The sequence below is a fragment of the Ranitomeya imitator genome, chromosome 5 (genome assembly GCF_032444005.1).
Source record: "Ranitomeya imitator isolate aRanImi1 chromosome 5, aRanImi1.pri, whole genome shotgun sequence".
Lineage (NCBI taxonomy): Eukaryota > Metazoa > Chordata > Amphibia > Anura > Dendrobatidae > Ranitomeya > Ranitomeya imitator.
Genome location: NC_091286.1, coordinates 32,578,056 through 32,604,112, shown reverse-complemented (window position 1 = coordinate 32,604,112; position 26,057 = coordinate 32,578,056). Strand labels below are relative to the sequence as shown.

Genomic DNA, 26,057 nt, shown 5'->3' with positions numbered 1-26,057 from the left:
AGGGGATATGAGATGGTTCACTGTATGTAACCATGTCTCATATCATGTCGGGTTTAGGAAGGAGAAAGCAAAAGCCGGTAATTGAATTACCGGCTTTAAAGCTATCTCGCGCTGGATGAAATATTAATATATATACATATATGTGTCTACTGACATATATATATATATATATATATATATATATATATACATAGACAGTATATATATTTTTTTTTAACACATGGATCCATTGTAAATCCGTATGTTGGTTTTGCAAGCCTGCGAGAAAAACACGCAGTACGGATGCCATACGGATTACATACGGAGGATGCCATGCGCAAAATACGCTGACACACCCTGCCTACGGAGGAGCTACGGACCACTATTTTGGGGACTTTTATGCGTATTACGGCCGTACCGTAATATACGGACCGTATTGTCTTACGCCGAGTGTGACGCCGGCCTAAGAGCTCTGCTAAGTATAGTAAACACCTTAAAACCCACAATTACATTTTTGGCCAGAATATATTGGTATGGGTGAACTCCGTTCATTTTGAAACTGCTGAATTTTCTTATTTTGAATACATGCAGTCTCCACTAGGGGGAGCTCACCGAACTCACCGAATGTGCGTCTACACTGCTATTATTGACCTATTGATCTATGGGAGCTGCGTTATTCTCTATGCAGTCGGCTACCTTTAGTTGAAGTTGAAGTAGCCACATTGCCACGGCAAGCATTTTTTTATTAAGTCCTCTCTCATTAACTTTTTTTGCATAAAGAGATTTTTTGCTAGGTGTATGTCGATTCTAATCCTTGTGGATTGATCAATTCTACCTAAACAATTCAGATTCATAACATGTTTTAGTTAACTGATTAATTTTAAAATAAATAATTACTGGTCTATTATATGTCTATTTTTTTACACATTAATATGGCTGTAATAAAATTTTATCTGCAAAAACACACCACTAGGGGGAGATAATCTGGATTTATGCAGACAATATCAAACTAAGCAGGGGAAGAAGATTGAAGGGACTTTTCGAGTTTCCCCCACCTATAAAAAAAAACATTAAAAAATGCTTTACACTGTGAACAGAACAAGATGTAACAATTTGTTTTGCACAGTCTTGTTCTCGCCAGCTTGAGCGCCATTTGTTGGTATTGCTGGGCCGCTAGTGTTTGGCATGTATGTTGTCTCCTCTTCATGCTGAAACTACATTTGTGAATGAATAATATAGACATAAATACATTTTTGAGAACTTTTATAAATGTACGTTAATGGCAGAGTAGCTCTTTTTTCCATGTTAGGAACACTGGACACAAAAAGAAATGTAACCTTGGAAAAATTCTTTTAGGGTATGTGCACTTAACGTCTTTTTCAGGGTCTCTACCCGCTCCCACACCCATCTGAAAAAGCACCCAGAAAATTCTCCAAAGAATCGTAAAAAAAACGACTCGTGTGCACATGTTCAGGCTTTTAAACGTCTTCTAACCGCTTCAAGTTTCCAAAGACTTCAGGAGTTTTCCGCCCTGAAGACGCTCTATACTTTACAATACAAGCCAATGAGAAGGTTCAAGAGGTGCCCGGGCATCTTTTTGTGAGCTTTTTGCCAGCTAGTTGTTCCTTAAATTATTGAAAGGAGTTAAAAAAAATTAGAAAAAAAATGTGCCGCAAGAGAATACAACAAAAAAAAGCAAAATGTCAAAAAAAAAAGATAAAAAAGACACTTTAGGAAAGCAAGTTAAAACAACAAAAAAGCAAGATGGCAAATAAATCATTAAAAAAACACTTCCGGAAAACGAGTTAAAAAACAACAAAAAGCAAAATGGCAAAAAAAAAAGATAAAAAAGACACTTTAGGAAATCGAGTTAAAAACAACAAAAAAGCAAAATGGCAAAAAAAATGATTAAAAAAACACTTCCAGAAAACGAGTTAAAAAACAACAAAAAAGCAAAAAAAGATAAAAAAGAAACTTTAGGAAATCGAGTTAAAAACAACAAAAAAGCAAAATGGCAAAAAAATTATAAAAAAAACTTCAGGAAAATGAGTTAAAAAAACAACAAAAAAGCAAATTGGCAAAAAAAAAATGATAAAAAAAGACACTTCAGGAAAACGAGTTAAAAAACCACAAAAAAGCAAAATGGCAAAAAAAATGATAAAAAAGACACTTCAGGAAAACGAGTTAAAAAAACAACAAAAAAGCAAAATGGCAAAAAAAATGATAAAAAAGACACTTCAGGAAAACGAGTTAAAAAACAACAAAAAAGCAAAATGGCAAAAAAAAAAAAATGATTAAAAAAACACCTCAGGAAATCGAGGTAAAAAACAACAAAAAAGCAAAATGGCAAAAAAATTATAAAAAAAACCACTTCAGGAAATCGAGTTAAAAAACAACAAAAAAGCAAAATGGCAAAAAAATGATTAAAAAACACTTCAGGAAATCAAGGTAAAAAACAACAAAAAAGCAAAATGGCAAAAAAATGTTAAAGACACTTCAAAAAACGAGTTAAAAAACAACAAAAAAGCAAAATGGCAAAAAAATGATAAAAAAGACACTTCAGAAAAACGAGTTATAAAACAACAAAAAAGCAAAATGGCAAAAAAAATGATAAAAAAGACACTTCAGGAAAAAACACCGCTGTTTCCTGAGGCAACGTCTTCTTGAGAAACTCAAATGGTTCAGCCAGCTTACAGAAATCTTACATGCACATACCCTAAAGGATTTTTTCCATAAATGTGGTCCCCAAACAATTACGACAAGTAACATAGATAATCAGCTGCAGCGGTGACATCACGACTACAATGCATATCTAGGCTGCAGATAATCACTGAGCTCAGCTACTCTGTTGATGTAGACGGTACGAGCTGCTGAGCTCAGTGATTGGCTGCAGCGGTGACATCACGACTACAATGCATATCTAGGCTGCAGATAATCACTGAGCTCAGCTACTCTGTTGATGTAGACGGTACGAGCTGCTGAGCTCAGTGATTGGCTGCAGCGGTGACATCACGACTACAATGCATATCTAGGCTGCGGATAATCACTGAGCTCAGCTACTCTGTTGATGTAGACGGCACGAGCTGCTGAGCTCAGTGATTGGCTGCAGTGGTGATGTGCACTAGTTCTATGGTAGGAATTTGACTTCTTCTTTGATTTCTTCATTTTGTGTTTTCTTCTTAGTGGCGGCTCCTGATTTACTGGACCCAAAAGCAGCGGCTCAGAACACCAAACCGAGGCTTTCCTTCTCAGCCAAACCCGCCGTACTGTCTACCCGGGAGGAGCGGGACATCACTGTGAATGTGATGAAATGGAAAACTGTGTCTACAGTTTTTCTTGTGGTGGTCCTGTATTTAATCATCGGAGCCACGGTCTTCAAAGCCTTGGAGCAGCCCTACGAGACGTCGCAGAGGACCACCATCGTGATACAGAAGAATAACTTTGTATCCGACCACTCTTGTGTTAACGCTTCTGAGCTGGATGAACTGATTCAGGTACTTTTATCAGCTTTCTGAAAATGCATGCAAATTACACTTACAGGTGAACAATCTATGCATTATATTAGAAGGGTCGGCAAGTGTTTGAGAAAGATGGCCGCCTTCTTCCAAGGCAAAGCTCCATACCTGTCTACAGGTTGGATCAGATATTCCTGCTCTAGCGGAGCTGCACTACCAGATGCATCATGTTGACAGGATGTGATGCTGTTTTTTGGAAGAAAAATGCCTTGTTTTTCCTATTGTGTACAAACCCTTTAAGGAATTTTGTAATCAATATACTTTAATGCAGAATTACAGCTTGGCAAAATGATTAAATTACTTGCCAGAGTGGAGAGCCGCTGCTAAGAGCATTTTTTTCTCTGGAGGACCCAACACTCATGCATTACACAGATTTATTGATTTTATTTAGCAGCATGTAATTCTGTTATTTGTCCTGTGGGGGCACTGCAGGGGAATTAAACACTTAGCGCCCGATTCATCATTTGTGATTTTTTAAGTCTCTTTCCTTTCCTTCTTTTGCGGTATTCATTAACTTTTTTTGACCCAAATATATCAAACTAGCTCTTAATCAAAATGTTCTTTATTTTTGCCTTTAAGTTTTTTAAGCAATACATTCTTAAGAATAGTTTTGAGGTTTGTCTTGTTTGATAAAGTCCAATTTAAAGGGAGTTGTCCAGAATTTAGATATTGATGACTTATCTATGAGATAATTGATCAAGTCACTTTGGGGGTCTGACACCTGATACCCCCACTGATTGGCTGATTACAGCTGCCTTGGTGGCTAGATAAATGCAGTGTACTACAGAGCTATAATCCCACAGCTCCATACACCCTGTAGTGGCTGCTCTTGGGTACTGCAGATAAGTTCCCATTAAAGGGGTTATACATTGCTGGGAAAGTTAAAGTGGTCATAATAAATTATTTTTTTTAAACCCCATATCCTTACGGTACCATCTGGGCTAGCGCTACTCCTCCGATGTCGGTTCCGTGTTTTCTGGTGGTCGTGGGCATCCACTTTGATGGAATAATGATTAATGTCACATGACCACCAGGAAAGACTTTGCTAACATTGGAGGAGCAGCGGCGGTCCAGGTGGTAAGTATATATTTTTTATGACAACTCCTTTAGGGTATGTGCACACGTCAGGATTTTTAGCGCTTTTTTTGTGGATTTTCGCCATAAAAACGCTATAAATCTGGTAAAAAAACGCTAACATTATGCATCCTATCATTTAGAATGCATTCCGCATTTTTTGTGCAGATGTTAGCGTTTTTTTCCGCAAAAAAAACGCATCCCGCAAAAAATCCGGACATGCTCATTATTTTTCCGGATTTGCTATCAAAAAGGTCATTCAGGAAAAAAAAAAATCCGCAAAAATTCCGCAAAAAATCCGCGCAAAAAACTCGCAAATTCCGCGCGAAAAAGACGCGGATTTCTGGCAGAATTCTCAGGATTTTGTCAGGAAATAATCCTGACGTGTGCACATACCCTTAAAGTGAAGGGTAGCTAAGCCAATAATGTCCAATACACAGTGTATGGAGCTTTGCTATACTGGCCCCATACATGGTATACATTATAGGAGCAGATAATGGCTTTTTTGGTGGGGGTATTGGGTGTCCAATTGTCAACGATTTTATATTGATGACCTCTTTCATATGAAGTTAATTCATTATCATCCCTTTTTTTTTCCGAAAGGATTCAAACTCACAACCTGTAGCATGGCAGACAGAAGCTCGATCTGCATGCAGCCTGTGGCTCACAGCTAATACTCCTGCTTGCCATGCTACAGGTTGTGAGTTTGAATCCTTTCTAAAAAAAAAACAAACTACATGATAATTAATTAGCTCCACATGATATGGATGACCTGTCTGAAGGACAGTCCTGGAAGGCCCCTATAAAGACAAGTTATAATGTGTATATGTGGCCTCTTGAGTTCGAGCATGGCTGCTACAGATCTGCTTGTAGAACGGAAAATGCAGACGATAAAGATGAATAATGTAACAAGGAGTCAGAGAAATATAGCTCCAGATCTCATTACAATTTGTGAAGCTGTGAAATGATCCGCGCAGAGGATCCGTCATATGATAATTTATGCTCAGAATCATTAAAGTGGTAATAATTGTGTTCATTGCTCCAATATGGAGTTGGAGTACGAGCAGCGATAACATAAATTGCAGGTATTTATGGCAGTCAGTGGAGCCCTCGTATTCTTAGAACTGGACAGACATCACACAGGGTGAAAATCAGAAGTTCGGTTCTTAAAATCCCATATACAGGTCCTTCTCAAAAAATTAGCATATAGTGTTAAATTTCATTATTTACCATAATGTAATGATTACAATTAAACTTTCATATATTATAGATTCATTATCCACCAACTGAAATTTGTCAGGTCTTTTATTGTTTTAATACTGATGATTTTGGCATACAACTCCTGATAACCCAAAAAACCTGTCTCAATAAATTAGCATATCAAGAAAAGGTTCTCTAAACGACCTATTACCCTAATCTTCTGAATCAACTAATTAACTCTAAACACATGCAAAAGATACCTGAGGCTTATATAAACTCCCTGCCTGGTTCATTACTCAAAACCCCCATCATGGGTAAGACTAGCGACCTGACAGATGTCAAGAAGGCCATCATTGACACCCTCAAGCAAGAGGGTAAGACCCAGAAAGAAATTTCTCAACAAATAGGCTGTTCCCAGAGTGCTGTATCAAGGCACCTCAATGGTAAGTCTGTTGGAAGGAAACAATGTGGCAGAAAACGCTGTACAACGAGAAGAGGAGACCGGACCCTGAGGAAGATTGTGGAGAAGGACCGATTCCAGACCTTGGGGAACCTGAGGAAGCAGTGGACTGAGTCTGGTGTGGAAACATCCAGAGCCACCGTGCACAGGCGTGTGCAGGAAATGGGCTACAGGTGCCGCATTCCCCAGGTAAAGCCACTTTTGAACCATAAACAGCGGCAGAGGCGCCTGACCTGGGCTACAGAGAAGCAGCACTGGACTGTTGCTAAGTGGTCCCAAGTACTTTTTTCTGATGAAAGCAAATTTTGCATGTCATTCGGAAATCAAGGTGCCAGAGTCTGGAGGAAGACTGGGGAGAAGGAAATGCCAAAATGCCTGAAGTCCAGTGTCAAGTACCCACAGTCAGTGATGGTGTGGGGTGCCATGTCAGCTGCTGGTGTTGGTCCACTGTGTTTCATCAAGGGCAGGGTCAATGCTTTATGGTGATGAAGATTTCATTTTTTCAGCACGACCTGGCACCTGCTCACAGTGCCAAAACCACTGGTAAATGGTTTACTGACCATGGTATTACTGTGCTCAATTGGCCTGCCAACTCTCCTGACCTGAACCCCATAGAGAATCTGTGGGATATTGTGAAGAGAAAGTTGAGAGACGCAAGACCCAACACTCTGGTTGAGCTTAAGGCCGCTATTGAAGCATCCTGGGCCTCCATAACATCTCAGCAGTGTCACAGGCTGATTGCCTCCATGCCACGCCGCATTGAAGCAGTCATTTCTGCCAAAGGATTCCCGACCAAGTATTGAGTGCATAACTGAACATTATTATTTGATGGTTTTTTTGTTTGTTATTAAAAAACACTTTTATTTGATTGGATGGGTGAAATATGCTAATTTATTGAGACAGGTTTTTTGGGTTATCAGGAGTTGTATGCCAAAATCATCAGTATTAAAACAATAAAAGACCTGACAAATTTCAGTTGGTGGATAATGAATCTATAATATATGAAAGTTTAATTGTAATCATTACATTATGGTAAATAATGAAATTTAACACTATATGCTAATTTTTTGAGAAGGACCTGTATACTCCATCTGCAGGGTCAGATTAAAGGTTGTACAGGATTAAAAGAAAACATGGAAAGAACACAGTTCCTGTCCATGGGTTATGTCTGGTATTGCAAATCAACTGCATTGATCTGAATAGGAATGAACTGCAATACCACACACAACCTGTGGACAGATGTGGCGCTGTTTTTGATGGAATAGAACCATGATTTTCAAGTTCAGTACTTTCCTCTTAATTATGTTCGTCTTCTTGTAATGAGATGTCAGCTGCCGCTCAGCCCCGATATTGTCTCTTTCTACTTCTCCCTTAGTGACGCGTGACATTTTAAAGAGCCAGATACACATAAGATATTGGGTGCCTTGACCTCAGATTTGTACAACCGTGTTTCTATACCTTTCTCTGAGGAAAAAAAAAAAGCCTGAGCAAATTATAAGCCGTTGCTAGTATGGACATTCCATGTACAAAGTCCATGATTAAGGGAGCCTAGTCTCCAGAAACGCGTTGAGATTCTTACCCATATGGTTGTGCTGAAGTCTGTATCCTCCATGTTTAAAGTTTGTTAATAAAGAAATCGCTTTTTTACGGACTCGGTGAAGCTGGACATTTCTTTCTTTTTTTTGGACAAAGTCCATACCCCTAAAAAAGAGCATTTTAAAAGGGGTGTCCATAACTTCAATATTGATGTAAATATACAAGTAACCACCTACCTATTCCTATAGAGTGACAAAGACCCCGTATAGAGATAAAGACCCACCAAACTTCCTGTAAAGAGTCATAGACCCTTCCCCTCTACTTCCTGTAGAGAATCAAAGATCCACCCACTTCCTGTAGAGTAACAAACCCAACCCTGACTTCCTGTCGAAAGACGAAGATCTATCACCACTTCCTGATGGAACACTAAGACACTCTCAATTTCCCATAGAGGGTCAAATACTCTCTCCCACTTCCTGTAGAGAGTTAAAGAACCCCCCACTTCCTGTAAAGAATCAAAGACCCCACTATTTCCTGTTGGATATCAAATACTCTCACTTATTTCGTGAAAAGAGACAAAGACTCTTCTCCAACTTCTTATAGAGCCAAAAATCGTCCTCCACTTTCTATAGAGTCAAAGTCCTTCCCACATCCTGTAAAGAGTCAAAGAACCTCACCCGATTCCTGTAGAGGGACAAAGACTCTCCTCCACTTCCCAAGGATAGAAAAAAAACCACCCCTACTTCCTGTAAAGAGTCAAAGAACCTCCCCACTCCCTGAAAAGAGACAAAAACCTCTCCTAGTTCCTGTAGTGAGATTAAGACTCTCCTCCACTTCTTGTAGGGAGGCAAAAAAACCTTCACCACTTCCTGTAGAAAGTCAAAGAACCTCCCAACTTCCTGTAGGGAGACAAGGACACAACCTCACTTACTGTAATCTGTCTTGGTGTTTCTGCTGCTAAAGTTGGATTACACTTGACAACCTGTCACCCACGGCCACCACGTGACAACCTGTCACCCACGGCCACCAGTCAGATGTTTTTAGCTCTTGTGGCTGCTGGAAGTATTAAATATATGAATTTGGGACTCCACAGCTCCATACATGGTTGATCTCGGGAACTGGAGCCCTGATTTACTACACATGTACATACTGTATTGCAACCAAATTTTTTGCAGATTTTTTTCTACCAAAATATAGGAGGCATCAGGGGGAAAACACTTTTTTTTTACAACGATCCACATTATCAGAATGCATAGCTCTAGGACATTTTCTGTACAGGGAAATGAATGTTCGGTAGATGAATAATTGTTTGTGTTGACTTCTATTCACAGCGCTGCCGGGAGAGAAAGAGACATTTCCATAATTTTCCCCCTGTGTATGCTTGACAGTCTTGAGGTGGCCTTACACATGGGAAGACTGCTTACATTTCTTTCTCTCCCTGTAGACTCGCTCACAAGTCATGAGCACTAAAGATGGAGAAAATTATGCAACTATAGAAAGAAAAGTCGGAGATATTTCAGTTGCCGCCTTGGTCTTCTGCTTCAGAATCATCTCATTTTTTTATGAAGCAGATGCACATTAATGAGTCAAAGATCAGCTTAATCTCATTTGGTAGATGTCCTAACAGACAACCTCCAAGTCACTTTATGTATAAATTATTTAGTTTTGCACCTGAAATATCTTTCCAAAGTTCCATCTTACCTGGCTCTCTTCTGTAACTTTCTGTCCTCTGCCTGCTGTCAAGTGTAATCCTACTATCAGCAGAGACACTAAGACAGGATAAAGAAAGGGAGAGCAGGTCTTGTGTCTGCTAAAAGGTTAGCTTTGTCTTTTTACATGAATTGGGGGGAAACACTTTGCTTCTTTACTAGATGTGGGGTGTAACTTTGTTTCTCTTCAAGAAGTAAAAAGAAGTAGGGTTTGTCTCTCCGCTCATGTTCTTCAGTTTGTCAAAATTATTTTTGGCATATTAGAGAGGCATGCTTTCAGTTTAGGGCAGGCAAGCCATTGGGCAATGCATATTGGGAAGTGGGGAACAGGAAGTTCATGCACCTATAGTGCTGGCACAATCCTGATAAAGAGGTTACACCCACTGAAAAAGAGTGAATGCCAAGTTAACAAAATGTAAACCTTGATACAGTTACTCCTCCATCTGTTCTGATGTGTACATCATAGTTATGATCAAGTCCTGTCCATGATGACAGTGCCTGCCGTTTGCTGATGACTAGGGTGTGATAGTTCATGTGGCATAGTGTCACATAGTAGTGATTGGTGGATGACCTTGGGTAAAATATTAGTGGGTAGCCTTTCCTGTTAGCAGTATCATAAAATGTGGATGAGGCTATGTTCACATGATGTTCTCCCCTATGTTTGGTGAATGCATCAGGAAGGATCCACATATCAATAGAGTCCCACTAAATTAACCCAAAATGATTGTGCTGTATTAGAAAAACATGGCTGATTTCTTTCCAAAACAGTGCTACACGTGTTCAAAGGATATATGTGGCATTATAGCTTTTAGTATTATAGTAGTTATATTCTTGTACATAGGGTCAGTATTAAAATAGTTACAGTTATGCTCAAAAGTTTACATACCCTGGCAGAATTTTTGCTTTCTGGGCCCTTTTTCAGAGAATATGAATGATAACACAAAAACCTTTTCTCCACTCATGGTTAGTGGTTGGGTGAAGCCATTTATTGTCAAACTATTGTGTTTTCTCTTTTTAAATCATAACAACTCAAAGCATCCAAATGACCCTGATCAAAAGTTCACATTCCCCATTTCCTAATACCGTGTATTGCCCCCTCTAACATCAATGACAGCTTGAAGTCTTTTGTGGCAGTTGTGGATGAGGGTCTTTATTATCTCAGATGGTAAAGCTGCCCACTCTTCTTGGAAAAAAGCCTCCAGTTCCTTTAAATTCCTGGACTGTCTAGCAAGAACTGTGCAGAGATCTCCCCAGAGCGGCTCAATGATATTGAGGTCAGGAGACTGAGATGGCCACTCCAGAACCTTCACTTTGTCCTGCTGTAGCCAATGCTGTAGCCAATGACAGGTCGACTTGGCCTTGTGTTTTGGATCCTTGTCATGTTGGAGCGTACAAGTACGTCCCATGCGCAGTTTCCAGGCTGATGAGTGCAAATTTGCCTCCAGTATTTGCTCATAACGTGCTGCATTCATCTTTCCTTCAACCTTGACCAAGTTTCCTGTGCCTTTGTAGCTCACACATCCCCAAAACATCAGCAATCTACCTCTTTACAGTAGGAATGGTGTTCCTTTCATCGTAGACCTTGTTGACCTCTCTCAAATGTAAACTTTTGAGCACAACTGTATTTAATGCCATAATCTAATCTATTATCTAATATATGTCATTGAAAAATTCTCTATCCTTCATGCTCCACACTATCTAACTGCTTTTATTTTTACTACTTCTTTTTTTTATGTCGCTTGGTTTGAGAATCCCACTGTATGCTCAAATGAAGCATAATCGGGGGGAGGCACTGGCTGCAGTCACTTCCGGAGCCTCTGTCCCATCCCTGAAATTAAGGGTCATAAGTGACTTTCCTTTCAGGAGCTGCACTTGTTCTTTATTGGCTATGTGTCAGTTGTCAATTCTGACATATGATCAGTAGATTCTTGTCACTATGCAATGTGCACAATGACAGTGCACTCTCTCTCTGGCGCTGATCTGAAGTAACGAGCTGGCAACAGTGCTCACTGTCAGTGACCTTTAAAGAGGATTACCCAGTGTGCAGACACCAGTGCCACCCCCGCAAGTGACAGAGGTGGTCTCTGCACACCGGCTAATCCTCTTACAACATCCACTGACAGTGTGCTCTGTTGCTGCTCCTTACTTCTGATCAAAGCTGGCGAGAAAGCGCACTGTCATTGTGCACATCGCACAGTGACAAGAATCTACTGATTTACCATCAGAATTGTCAACCAATTCTGATGGATGCTGAAACACTGTTATGTATAGCACAAGCAATCGGACAATTGCTGGTTCAAGTCTCCTAAGAGGACTATTGAAGTCAATAAAAAGTGTGAAAAAAGTTTTTAAAAATGTGAAAAAAATAAAAAATACACATTTTTGGTATCACTGCATTCATAAATGTCTCATCTATCAAAATATTAAAACAAATAATCCGATTGGTAAATAGCGTAATGAGAAAAAGCATAAAAACTTCAGAATTATGCTTTTTGGTCGCCGCAACATTGCAATAAAATGTAATGTGATAAAAACCAAAATTGTATCAGTACAAATGTCAGCTCAAGCTGCAAAAACTAAGCCCTCATCCAGCCCCTGATTCCGAAAAATGAAAACTCTATGGGTATCGGAAAATGGCCACATAAGGAAAATAAAATTTTTCCTACAAATTTCAGGATTTTTTTTAACCACTTACATATTTGGTATCTCTCTAACTGTACTGACCTGGGGAATCATATTGCCAGGTTAGTTTTACTGTTGTGGAATTACACTTTTTTTTTGCAATTTCACCGAACTTGGAGTTTTTTCCCCCATTTTTCAGGACACAATATGGTAATATCAAAGTGGGGCAGGCGTGATGCCTTTTCTGGATGAAAGCAGCCTTGTGCAACCACTTTGATTTGCAATCCACTCATTGTTTCCCTGTGTACATCGGCTCATCCATATGTGCGGATCTGTCTGGCATTTCAAGTCCTGTGTTCTGATGAGCGTCCTCTGTATCATTCCAAGGATGTGTCATAAAAATTTTATTACCGAAAAACCCCTATGAGATAATGGTATCTCAGACAGAATTATAAGAACCGAAAATCGAAAACATACCTGGGCCTTGATCATAAGGGAACATTCACCACCATTTTTTTCACAAGGTTTTTCTTGGGGACCTCTGTGGGTTTTATACCATCCCTGTGCATAATGTAAGAAAAGGGCTTATCAAGCCTGTGATGATGGAAAGTCAGTAGTGGGATGGAATAATTGCAGCTCGTATCAGTTTTTCGGTCCAAGCTATCTTTTAAAATTTCCTGTTTGGTATCGCGAGGCCCATTATTCCGAGTTTCTTGGCCATCATCCTTCCTCTTATTTTTGCCTTGTACCAGTTTCAGTATTCTGTGCAGCATTTCTCCCGTCACAGTTTTGTCTCTCTCTCACGTCGTCCTCTCCAACTCTTGTATCAGAAGCAATTCGAGCTTTGATCAAATTCTGTTCTAGCCGAGTCCCATCTCGGGCTTGTCTCCCAGCGTTTTGTACTGTAATCTGTCTCTGACGCGGGAACGTTTATTGCTTGTCAGCTTTTCCGTGCTGCTTCATGACTCCTGAGACGTTCAATCTTGCTGGAAGATCACAAGTTTTCTTGTGTGCTTTTTTTTGGCATCTTTTCCTCTATTTACTTCTTGTTGTGTTAAAATCTTAACCCCTTAGTGACCGAGCCAAATTTTTGAAATCTGACCAGTGTCACTTTATGTGGTAATAACTCTGCAATGCTTCAAAAAATCCCAGTGATTTTGAGATTGTTTTTTCGTGACACATTATACTTTATGATAATGGTAAATTTATTTCAACATTTTTTGTGTTTATTTATAAAAAATATCAAAAATTTGAGAAAAAAGTTAAAAAATTAGCAATTTTCTAAATTTGAATGATTATCCCTTTAATCCAGATAGTCATACAACAGCAAACCATTAATAAATAACATTTCCCACATGTCGGCTTTACATCAGCACCATTTGTAAAATGTTATTTTATTTTGTTAGCATTTTAGGAGGTTTAAAAATGTAGCAGCAATTTTTCATTTTTTCAAAGAAATTTACAAAATTTATTTTTTTAGGGACTTATCCATGTTTGAAGTGACTTTAGAGGTCTCATATATTGGGAAACCCCCAAACGTGATACCATTTTAAAAACAGCACCCCCTGACATATTGAAAACTGCTGTCAGGTCGTTTATTAACCCTTCAGGTGCTTTACAGGAATTAATGCAAAGTGGTATGACAGAAATGAAAATGTGTATTTTTACCACCTAAATGTTGCTAACTTCTAAACAGATTACTACAGCTGTCAGACTCTAAGGCCGCTATTTGGTCATGAACTGCCATGGCAAACATCAGGACAACAAAATCATGATCTGAGGGCACCAATTGGAACAAAGAAGAAGCCCCCACACTCTGTTAACCATTTATAATGATGTAGTCACTATTGACAGCAGCATCTAAGGGGTTAAACAGATTTAGATGGTGCAAATACTGATCGTGGCTGGTACAGCAAGTTGTCAGCTATAGTGTACAACCGACAGATGCTGGATTGTCATCTCTATGGGGAGGCTATTCTCTTATATCTCAGGTCAGTTAAAAGACGTATTGGCGGTCATTAAGGGGTTAAAGCTCGGTTATATAATCTAAACGGGAACGTTTCATCAGAAAATTACCAATCATTGAAAAAAAGAATTTCATTGTTTGGAATGTTGAAATATATTGACGACAGAGATGAGAAAATAGATTTGCAACAAAACACATTTATCACAGACTTCACCCCAAAAATTGAATGTGCCAGAATCAAAATTGTTTGGCGATTCAGTTAGCCAGCCACCATTTTTCTAGATTCTTTTGAACCCTGAAAATGGATTTAAAAGCCACCTCTCACCTTTGCTGCCACTACAGGTCCCAGCTTGGTCCTCCAGTCTGCGCTTCAGATTTTCCAGCCTTGGTCTTTGGATCTTTCAGTATCTGCTCTTCTGGTACTGACTAGGCTTCATGCGTTGACCGTGTGAGGCCTAGTCAAGCCTAGATGACTCAAACTTCGGAGGCCATAATAATCAAAGCCAAAATCAGAGGACTGAGCTCGGAGATGCGGCAGCAGCACATTTGGAAGGTGGTACTAGGACAGGTGAGTAGAATCTTTTATTATTTTTTAATCCCTTTCCTCTGCTCTATTTTTCAAGCTTTGTAGAGACCTCAGAGCATAATGAACATCTTTTCGGGGCACGTTTATTATTTAAAGAAGCACTTCTCCTTCCATCAAAGTCTTTATCCTCTTAATATATTGCAGCCATCATATAATATAGCACTTACTGTATTATTGCTCACTTTGCCTTTCTACCCAGTTAATTTTTCTCTTTTTCATTAGGTCCAATAACGGATCGAGCGGCCCACGACTGCCACCGGCGCTTCTGGCATTTGCCAGAACTGCCCGATGGCCAGTCCGGCCCTGATTAGGTCCATGACATCACGTGATTAAAAACTGACTAGCTGAATCCTTCTAAGCTCTATGTAGAAACAGTAGGTCAATTTTCCTAGTATGACTCATGAGTCACTCCAAAAGTTCCTAGCAGGGGGGAGAAAGGAACAGCTGGGTCAGGTCTCAGAGTTGAAGAGGGGGATGACTTCAGCAGGGACAAAAGACTTCCTGTTTCTACATAGAGCAGAGAAAAGAGAAGAATTATCTGGGTAGAAAGGCAAAATGAGCAATTGTAAGCACACAGTGCTGTATAATATGATGACTGCTATATATTAAGAGGCTAAAAGCATTTTCTAATATGCATGATATCACTTTGCTAGTATGTATTATCTTTTATCATATATGTGAACAATAAGCAATATTTGGTTCACCTAGCACTCTGTACTTTGTATATCCACTGCCGGTTCTTTGCAGTTCTCTCTTTTTTATCCATCCTGTGTTGTGGGTTATCTCCCTTTTCCTTGGTCACTGCTTTGGCAGTGCGCATGCGCTCGCTCCCCGCCCTGTTCTCCTCTGGATGCGCTCTTGATTGTACCATGTGAGCTCCAGCGTGCATTCCATTTAGCGCAGGTCCAGAGGAGACATTACATCAGGAAGTGGGGAGGAGCGCTTCATGCGCCGACATTGCCGGGCACTGACTTTGCAATCCCTCCGGTCACATGATCCTGTACTCCTCGCTGTATTAGTGCAAGTCTATCATAAAAACTCCATCCTTACCCACCCCAGACACGCCCCCGGAAGAAGCTAGTTGTGAAACGTGCGTTGGGGTGAGGTGGGACGCTGGGCCTGCTGCAGATAGATATTATTTTCGGTGTCTGGTTACACTTGTATATGCAATATTGTTGTTACTCTATGCACGCTTAGGCAGCTAGTAGATCTCCAGGCTACATTTAGATATACATGTACTACTCTGCAGTTTGTTTCATTTTTTCTGCATTTATATCATACATAATTATTCAGCCTCCCACCTTATGTTATGGTGCCTGTGCACTTATGTGCACCATTATTTATTTCTGCAAAATAAAGCTTTTTTGAATTTTATTCAATTCTGGATCTCTTCGCATCGGCTCCTTTTTAGGGTTAGACCGAATAGGGGTATCAGGTTTTTCTTTAAAACAAATAGCAACTGGGGACAGGGGTTTTCCAAAACGGGAAAATCCCTTTAAAAACTGGAAATAGTAACACATTTATCCGACCTTATTATATCTAGATGTTAAATATCAATAGTTTGTCATATTCTCAAGCTGCCACTTAGCAGACATTGTGCCAAGGCTTACAGGGGGATAAGCTAAGGTTTCCTAGCAACCAGTCGGAATGTTAGAGCTTTGTCGAGTTCCGATGTCACTTTATCTTCGGATATATTGATGAATGATAAATTGAGGCTTTATTATGTTGTATTGAAAAATCCATTTCCTCTGACAATGAGGTTCTGTATGCAGCTCTGAATCTCCGGATGATCTCCATATTGACACACTTCATTATGCCAGATGGTAACTACCGTACTGCTGTATGGAGCCAGCAATATGAGATATTCACCATGGAGTCCATTGCATAAGATACAGGCCAAGTTTCTGGACAAACCTTTAAAGAGCGTTTAAGAGTCATTTTAATTTATTATTTCATAACCCAATAGGACATATCAAAATAAGAACCTTTTGGAATATACTGTATCTTATCAGGAAAATCCGCTTCTTTCTCCTTCAAGACTGATATTTCACTTTCAGTTCATGAGTAAAACGGTCTACAGATTTTCCCATTACTGAAATAGAAGATGATAGTTGGTGCTTATGAGATTCTATGGAAAGGGGCGGGGTTAGTGGAGACACAGACATTCCCCTGAAGACAGACAGAAGTTACAGTTCTCCATACAACACGTTAAGAGCAGCGACTGCCAACTCCTATCTCAGTAATGGGAAAAGTTGCATTCACAGTGAATTGAGAACGTTGAGAATGAATGATCAGTCCGGGAGGAGAAAGACGTTTACAATTAATTACTAAAAAAAATAAAAATAAATGACGGTCACCCTTTTTAATCATTAAATAGATGAATAATATATTAAGGCTCAGATTCATAAAGATTACCATTTTGTAAGCAAGTCTTAGTGAGGCGAGCGGTGCAATAAGGCCGGGATCACACATGCGAGAAACACGTCCGTGCCTCGCATGTGAAACCCAAGCTGTGGCGCCGGCACTTGGGAGCGGAGCGTGCGGCTCCATGTGTTCCTATGCGGCCGCACGCTCCCCTCTGGAGTGCCGGAGCCACAGCTTGGGTTTCACATGCGAGACACGGACGTGTTTCTCGCATGTGTGATCCCGGCCTAAGATGCACCAAACTAATTAAGAGGTGTGGGTATTGGCACATCTTTCAGCTTCTGTGTGCCACCACAATAAATGCCAGAAGGGACATGGTGTATATTTCTGTTGTAACTTATGCAATGACACCTACCGGCAACGTTCCACTTATTTTTAAAAAATTAATAAAGTTGCCAGGGACTGGCATAAAAATGCCAAAAGACAGAAAATATTTTAAAAGAAAGTCAGAGAAGGTAGGCTTCTTTATGATGCTTTCCTGCTTTCACATCACATGCCAATAAGGAAGGATTATCACAGCCAGTATAAAAGCAGAAGCAGGGAGCGCAGCAGCCACTTTTTAATGAATCTGTATAGTGAGAGGACATCACTGTTCACAGTTTAGACATAGAGATAGGGAGAGAAAGCTACAAAGCACCAAATAAACATTATAGATAGTGTTTGACATCACAGCAATGAAGAACGGTTACCACCCTGCCTTTTACCCATAGGCATACATCAGTGTTCCCCAACTCCGGTCCTCAAGAGCCACCAACAGGTCATGTTTTCAGGATTTCCTTAGAATTGCACAGGTGATGCAATTATCACCTGTGCAATACTAAGGAAATACTGAAAACATGACCTGTTGGTGACTCTTGAGGACAGGACATGGGGAACACTGCCATACATTGTATGTTTAGGTCACTATGACATAACTAAGACTGTGTTTGCATTGAAGAGCTTGAAAGTGGTTGGAAACAATCCTTGGAGGCCTCACAATGTTACACAGGTTATTTTCAGGGAAATGCAAGGGTTATTTATACTTGCAATTTGTGGAGAATCTGGTAAATTCGAATTTTGAAAGATTTTCTCAACCCTAGTTAACAGCTCAACCGATCATCCTGTTGGGATCCACTGAGATCCTCTTGCTGGCATTATGACCCTAGAAAAATAGGGATTTCCATGACACTGGCTCTGTAATAGATCGTTTAGACAGTATGATTTCACTTCTCGTGAACATATAACGATTAATAATAGATTGTTTACTGCGTATTCTCGGCAACTTCTAACCAGTTAACACATGACAATGTGCTACTGAGGTCGATGATTTTTTTACAATGTACAGCCAAGAGTGTTGATTTTTAAGCAAGCTTAAAAAATCATTTCACCTGACGAACAACCATTCTGCTTGTTCACCAGGTGATCAGCAGCCTGTTTACATTGACCAATGTCGGGAAGCGAGTGTTTATTGGAAATATCTTTCTAGATACTCGGCCAGCGTAAATGCATCTTAATCCTTTGTGCACCAGAGAATTAGTCTATTCCCGCTTTGCATGGATTATACTTGGGCATTATGGTAATTAAATAACTTCTGATTGTTGCTGGGGCTTATACTGATATTATGCAATGCTATGAGCCGTTTTGCATATGCAGATGTATTATATACCGTAAATGATCTTTGAAGATTAATTTAATTACTCTCAGCTCATGAAAAATCAATTCATTATCTAGAGTTTACCTTACAATTACCAGGGATTATATCAGGATTATATAAGGTAGTATTTGGTCATTATGTTATAGTCATGATAGATTACTGGCTACATATATTATGCGTGTTTCATTGAATGACTGTAATATTCACATAAATCCCTCAAATTGCTGTCCGGCTGGCCACCATTTTGCTGGATTTTTTTGAACATCGGGAATGGGTTAAAAAATTATTGGATTATTCTCAACTGTCCTAGGCCTTCACCTGTCCGGATGATCAATAATGTTCTTCCACCCCCATATGATCACGTGAGACCTAGTCAGAGTCGGAAGACTCAAAGACTGGTGATTGGAAGTTCTAAAATGAAGACCGTAGGGTCAGGTGGAGAGCTGTGGCGATAGGGCAGGTAAGGGGTCGGCCTAGGACAAGAAAATATAATTTTTCATTATTTTTTTAGCCACTCCTGTCCCATTCTTTTATTATGCTTTGAGGTCTGTAGAGATCTTAAAGTATCATAAATCTATTTTTTGGTCACTTTCAATTCACAACATATCGATTTGGTTCAAAGTTTTAACCAAATAATATTAATTGAACCCAAACTGGATTTTTAAAAATTCACTAATTTCTATTAATTATCAATCTTTTGGATAGGTCATCAATATCAGGTCAATGGGGGGGGGGGGGGGGGAGGGTCTGACACCTGGCATCTGGAAATGGTAACAGCTACTTCTACAGTAAATGGAGCAAAATATACCACCACTGATCTGATATTGATGACTTATCGTATGATCATTTTGGATCCTCGGAATCAAAGATCACTTTTATCTAAAAGTTTAGGTTCTTGAACAGTGATTGGTCAGATAGTCAAATGCATTGCACACGAGCCATATCATAATCCTGCCTTCTCTGCTACACAATCCAAAAAGGAAAAATCTGGAAGGAGACAGATAGAATGGGATTGCTACATTTGTTTTGTTCATTTTTAGTCCGAGTTTCACTACAAAGAGGCTGCTATATTCCCTGCCTCGGCTTTTATATTGGCTCTGATAATGCTCTATTGTGCTATAACACGTTATGTGATAGCTGTAAAACATGCTATATTTAGTGTATATTTCTACGTATGACTATGTATGTGCATGCAGGAGATTTGGAGCTCTGTTTCAGGAAAACTAAGTTTCAACTCTCATGAAGAAAGTATAAGAAAGTAAATCACAAAAAAATTAGGCAAATGAATGTCAGCGTTGTTATGAATTGACATCCACTTTAAAAAAAGTTTTCCCATCTATGGGGTCATGTATTATTGCCTCCATTTATTTGGAGGAAAATGTGACGTTTTGTGGTAGTTTTTTTTTTCTACATGCTCCAAATTTATTATAAACTTTAGCCAAATTTCCATAAATTTTCAACACAACCGACAATTTAAAAAAAAAAAAAAACTCTAGATATTTTACGATGGATTTATCAATTTTGATCTTTAAAAAAAAAGTTTGAAAATTCACTTTAGTAAGTAACGGGGGACATAAAAACGAAGTAACAGTTGTAGACTGAAGTGTTTTATTTAAAGATGTGCCAAGTAGGGCAAACATTGTGCAAAATTTGGTGCAAAACTTAATGATTTCGAATTTATCTCTAACTCGAATAAAAATGATTTTTATAAATGCCCCTGATAAAATGTGACCCCCCCATTAATGATCACCTAAATATTTTATAAAAGTCTGGTGATTCTGAGAAGTGACTTTGGTGCCAAGTGTCAGTAATGATATGAGCATCCGATGGTATGGGTGCCGCCGCCAGGAAACCATATAGGATGGCTACACCATTGAATTACGGCCATATGTCTCAGTATCACCCGATATCACGTGTTTCATGTTTTCTAACAGCTTCTATTTCAATTTACAGCACATTATGGCGGCAATAAACGCAGGGATTATACCGTTAGGAAACGCGTCCAGCCAGAACAGCCACTGGGACCTGGGCAGCTCGTTCTTCTTTGCGGGAACTGTGATCACCACTATAGGTAGGTGCCCGTAATACCTGGTGGATTATTTTGCAATGTACTGTACAAAAGCTTTTTGTTTAATAAACAGTGTCCTAAAAAGAATTTCTTCTAATCATTTTAATAATTTTTTTATTTTATTTTTTATACCTTAACCCCTGGATAAAGGCAGTCGTCCGCGTTGCTATCCGTAAGTGCGGAGTTGGATCAGTAGCTGATTCTGCCCCACACACAACAGATAGCGGCTGTCTTATATACAGCCGGCATCAGTATATAACAGCAGCAACTGGAGCATGTTCCAGTCGCTGCTGTTTAACTATTTAAATTCTTCGGTCACTCTCTCTTTTGATACAGGAAAGATATATATCTTGGTACCGTGTTAGCCAGTAGATAGAAAAATATTTAGAATTGAGAGTCCTCAGTGGTTGATACCTTTTAATGGCTAACTGAAAAGATGGGAACAAATTGCAAGCTTTCGAGACTACACAGGTCTCTTCATCAGGCAAAGACTAAAATAAATTCTAAAGAATCACATATTTATGCACAACATAGCACAGAAAAAAAAAAGAAAAACCATGGATAAGACAGGTGACATGAAGAGGAATTACCATGAGTGATAAACAGTTATGTCCATAAATATTGGGCCAGTTCTTAGATAAGGATTGTTTTATTGTCCTATGATTGGGGTCTGGTTCTGTTGTGACGACCCCACATGGTCTGAGGGGCAAGTTCCTTAGTTGATGTAAAAAGACGTAAATCCGTGGGACACATTCATTCCTGCAGTGAGACTGTCAAAGGTCGTCATCAGTTTATATTCCCAGACTCTTCTGTCTCTCTTAGATTTGAAGCTACCTTTTAACACAAGTAATTTCATGTCCATAATGTTATGATTTGGGAGACAAAAATGTATTGCCACAGGTAGATCCATTCTTTTTTCTCTTATTGTATGGCAGTAAGAATTTATTCTTGTTCTAAGGGTACCGTCACACTATACGATTTACCTACGATCACGACCAGCGATATGACCTGGCCGTGATCGTAGGTAAATCGTAGTGTGGTCGCTGGGGAGCTGTCACACAGACAGCTCTCCAGCGACCAACGATGCCGAGGTCCCTGGGTAACCAGGGTAAACATCGGGTAACTAAGCGCAGGACCGCGCTTAGTTACCCGATGTTTACCCTGGTTACAAGCGTTAAACTAAAAAAAAACAAACAGCACATACTTACATTCTGGTGTCCGTCAGGTCCCTTGCAGTCTGCTTCCCGCACTCAGTGACTGCCGGCCGTAAAGTGAAAGTGAAAGCACAGCCGCTGTGCTCTGCTTTCACTTTACGGCCGGCAGTCACAGTGCGGGAAGCAGAGACGGCAAGGGACCTGACGGACACCAGAATGTAAGTATGTGCTGTTTGTTTTTTTTAGTTTAACGCTTGTAACCAGGGTAAACATCGGGTAACTAAGCGCGGTCCTGCGCTTAGTTACCCGATGTTTACCCTGGTTACAAGCGAACGCATCGCTGGATCGCATCGCTAGATCGCTAGATCGGTGTCACACACACCGATCTAGCGATGACAGCGGGAGATCCAGCGATGAAAGAAAGTTCCATACGATCTGCTACGACGTACGATTCTCAGCAGGATCCCTGATCGCTGCTGCATGTCAGACACAGCGATATCGTAACGATATCGCTGGAACGTCACGAATCGTACCGTCGTAGCGATCGAAATGTTATAGTGTGACGGTACCCTTAGGCTAGGTTCAGATTGCGTTAGTGCAATCCGTTTAGCGCCTAGCACTAGCGGATTGCGCTAACTCAATGTGTTGTAAAAGGGTCGCGTTAAACGTTCCCGCTCTCACAGATCTCCGATCTGTAAGAGCGGGGAATGGACCGCGGGCGCGCCTCGGACGCTGCAAGCAGCGTCCGCGGCGCGCCACAAAACACCGGCACATCGCTAGCGCGTGCCGAAAATGGCACGCGCTAGTGATGCGCGTCCCCATTGCTGTTAATGGGCGCGCTAACGGACGCGTTGCACGGCGTTAAATTTCGTCGTGCAACGCTGTCCGTTAGCGCGGTCCCATTAACGCAATGGGAACCTAGCCTAAGCCTTTGCCCTGTCTCCCCCACATACAGACCCCCAGTTGGACATTTAGTACAAATAATTAGGTACACCACATTAGAAGTGACGCAGCTGAAAGTACCTGGGATCTTGTAGTCCTGATGTGAATTGGGGATCTTTGTCTTGTCCGTGGTCATTATAAATGGACAGGTTTTACATTTTTTCTGATTGCAAGGAAAGGTTCCTGGAGCTGTTGGAGAGGACAGGGAGCTCTTGACAATGAGGCTTCTTAGATTTGGGGGCTGCCTAAAACACAGTAGTGGGGGGTCTGGAAAAACCTAGCTTCATTCAGGACACAACTGACCTATTGAATAAACTATCAGCAATAGGTATTCTACCAGAAGGACCATCCTGGCCACCATGGATGTGGAATCTTTGTACTCCAATGTCCCACACCAGGATGGATTAAATGCCTGCAAATTCTTCCTGGAAAATGTAGGGACTGATGCAAATTCTGTGGTGAAACTTATAAAATTCATCCTCACCCACAATTACTTTGAATTTGACAAGAAGATCTATCTACAGGAGACTGGCACAGCAATGGGAAGTAAAATGACCCCACAGTATGCAAATCTTTTCATGGCCAAGCTTGAAAGCGACATTTTGTCCTCATGTCCCATCAGGATATTAGAAAAAAGAATGGATCTACCTGTGGCAATACATTTTTGTCTCCCAAATCATAACATTATGGACATGAAATTACTTGTGTTAAAAGGTAGCTTCAAATCTAAGAGAGACAGAAGAGTCTGGGAGTATACGCTGATGACGACCTTTGACAGTCTTACTGCAGGAATGAATGTTTATGTCTTTTTACATCAACTAAGAAACTTGCCCCTCAGACTATGAGGGGTCATCACAACAGAACCAGACCCCAATCAGAGGACAATAAAACATTCCTTATCTAAGAACTGGCCCAATATTTATGGACATAACTGTTTATCACTAATGGTAATTCTGCTTCATGTCACCTGTCTTATCCATGGTTTTTCCTTTTTTTTTCTGTGCTGTGTTGTGCTGTGTATGTGATTCTTCAGAATTTCTTTTAGTCTATGCCTGTGTAGTCTCGAAAGCTTGTAATTTGTTACCATCTTTTCAGTTAGCCATTAAAATGTATCAACCACTGAGGACTCTCAATTCTAAATATTTTTTGGTCAATCTCTGACAGCGGCATTTAACCCCTTAATGACCAATGACGTGCTATGTCCATGACAGGTCATCAACTCCCCCTCTTTGGTGCGGGTTTCGGCAATGAGCCGCTCCTTTTCTGGGACATGACAGCTGAGCTGGAAGCATTTTTGGCATCTAGACCTGCTCTCATCGGCCACTACGATGCCTTCTGAAGACCTCCATGTTATTAATTTCTCCTATATATATATATATATATATATATATGTAGATGCCAGATCAGCTGTCATGTGCTGGAAAAGGCGCAGGATCATTGCCGGAGCCCGCACCTTTTTTCGGCACATGACAGCTGATCTGAAAGCATTTTTGGTACGTTCACTGGCTCCCATCGCCCCCCGTAATGCCTTCTAAAGACCCCCATGATATTAATTTCTCCTGTATATATATAGATGCACACCTTCATAGTTTTTAGTAATGATTTTGTATCTCTTGTTCCTATGGAGACATGTATCAGGAATCTCACCATATCTCAGTGTCTATAAGTAATATCTGCACGTTACTTGTCTCTGTTATTAAATGGTTGAGCTACAGAAATAATGAGGTCAATGGGCGCTGACCGGTTATCTCAATGAATATTAATAATATGTTCATTATTATAATCAGAATAGTTCCTCATTTATTTATGCTAATATCTCATTATTGTTTGTCCAGGTTAAATATCCATTGATGTAGAACTCGCCTTTTCCATCCTTTATTAAAATGCTTGTCTGCTTTCAACAATTTCCACATGCTTAAAGGATCCATATATAGATTAGTGTGTAAATTGGAAAAACAGATAGTGTCTGCTTGTCGGGATCCCAAACGATCACCTGTAATCAGTAACATAGTAACATAGTAACATAGTTAGTAAGGCCGAAAAAAGACATTTGTCCATCCAGTTCAGCCTATATTCCATTATAATAAATACCCAGATCTACGTCCTTCTACAGAACCTAATAATTGTATGATACAATATTGTTCTGCTCCAGGAAGACATCCAGGCCTCTCTTGAACCCCTCGACTGAGTTCGCCATCACCACCTCCTCAGGCAAGCAATTCCAGATTCTCACCGCCCTAACAGTAAAGAATCCTCTTCTATGTTGGTGGAAAAACCTTCTCTCCTCCAGACGCAAAGACGTAGGGACCCATGGAAATAAGTATTCAGTGTCCCTGCAGGTTGTATGTGTAATGAGGACAGAGCAGGTCCTCCAGAGCGAGACGCCCCCTCCGGCCTAAAGATGAGGACCCTGAACAAATGATAACACCCCTGGGAAAGGAATGAAGACAACAATTGCTTCTGCTATTGTTGTACTGCTTTTGTTTTTACTTTTTTATTTTACTTTTATTTTGTCTTTTCAATATTTTTTCCAAAATATTCATAGTTATATTCCTGTGTGTGGCATATTACTTATATGGCATATACTCAATAATCTGGTAATCAATGGTGCTTTATATTACATACTGAATTCTACTTTCTGTGTCTGTTTCTTTGTCTCGGCCACTCCAAAATATTTCCATGTTTCCCCTTAAACCACTCGAGTGTTGCTTTAGCAGTTTGCTTTAGGTCATTGTAATATTGAAATGTGACCTTTCTTCCAGTCTCAAATCACTGACAGACTGAAACAGGTTTAGTTCAAGAATATATCTGTATTTCGCACCATCCATCTTCCCCTCGACTCGGATCATTTTCCTTATCTCTGCTTCCAAAAAATCTTGCCACATCATGTTGCTGTCACCACCATGTTTCACTGGGGGGATGGTGTTCTTGGGAAGATGAGCTGTGTTTGTTTGGCACCAAACATAGCGTTTACCTTGGTGGCCAAAAAATTCAATTTTGGTCTCATCTGACAAAACCACCTTCCCCCGTACATATGTGGAGTCTCCCACATGTCTATTGGCAAACTCAAAATGAGCCTTTCAATTTTTGTGTGTAAGTAAAAGCTTTTTTTCTGCCCACTCTTCCATAAAGGCCACCTCCTATGGAGTATAAGGCTTATTGTGGTTGTATGAACAGATACTCCAGTTT

The 26,057-nt window shown here is 40.1% G+C and overlaps 1 protein-coding gene across 1 annotated transcript in view; it reads left to right on the top strand.

Annotated features, from left to right (window-relative positions):
• Window positions 1-26,057, top strand: part of KCNK2 (potassium two pore domain channel subfamily K member 2) — a 132,724-nt gene that overhangs the window by 25,681 nt on the left and 80,986 nt on the right. The window contains exons 2-3 of the mRNA XM_069768497.1: window positions 3,163-3,473; window positions 20,658-20,775. Coding sequence (XP_069624598.1) covers window positions 3,163-3,473; window positions 20,658-20,775 — 429 coding nt within the window. The remainder of the gene's footprint in view (window positions 1-3,162; window positions 3,474-20,657; window positions 20,776-26,057) is intronic.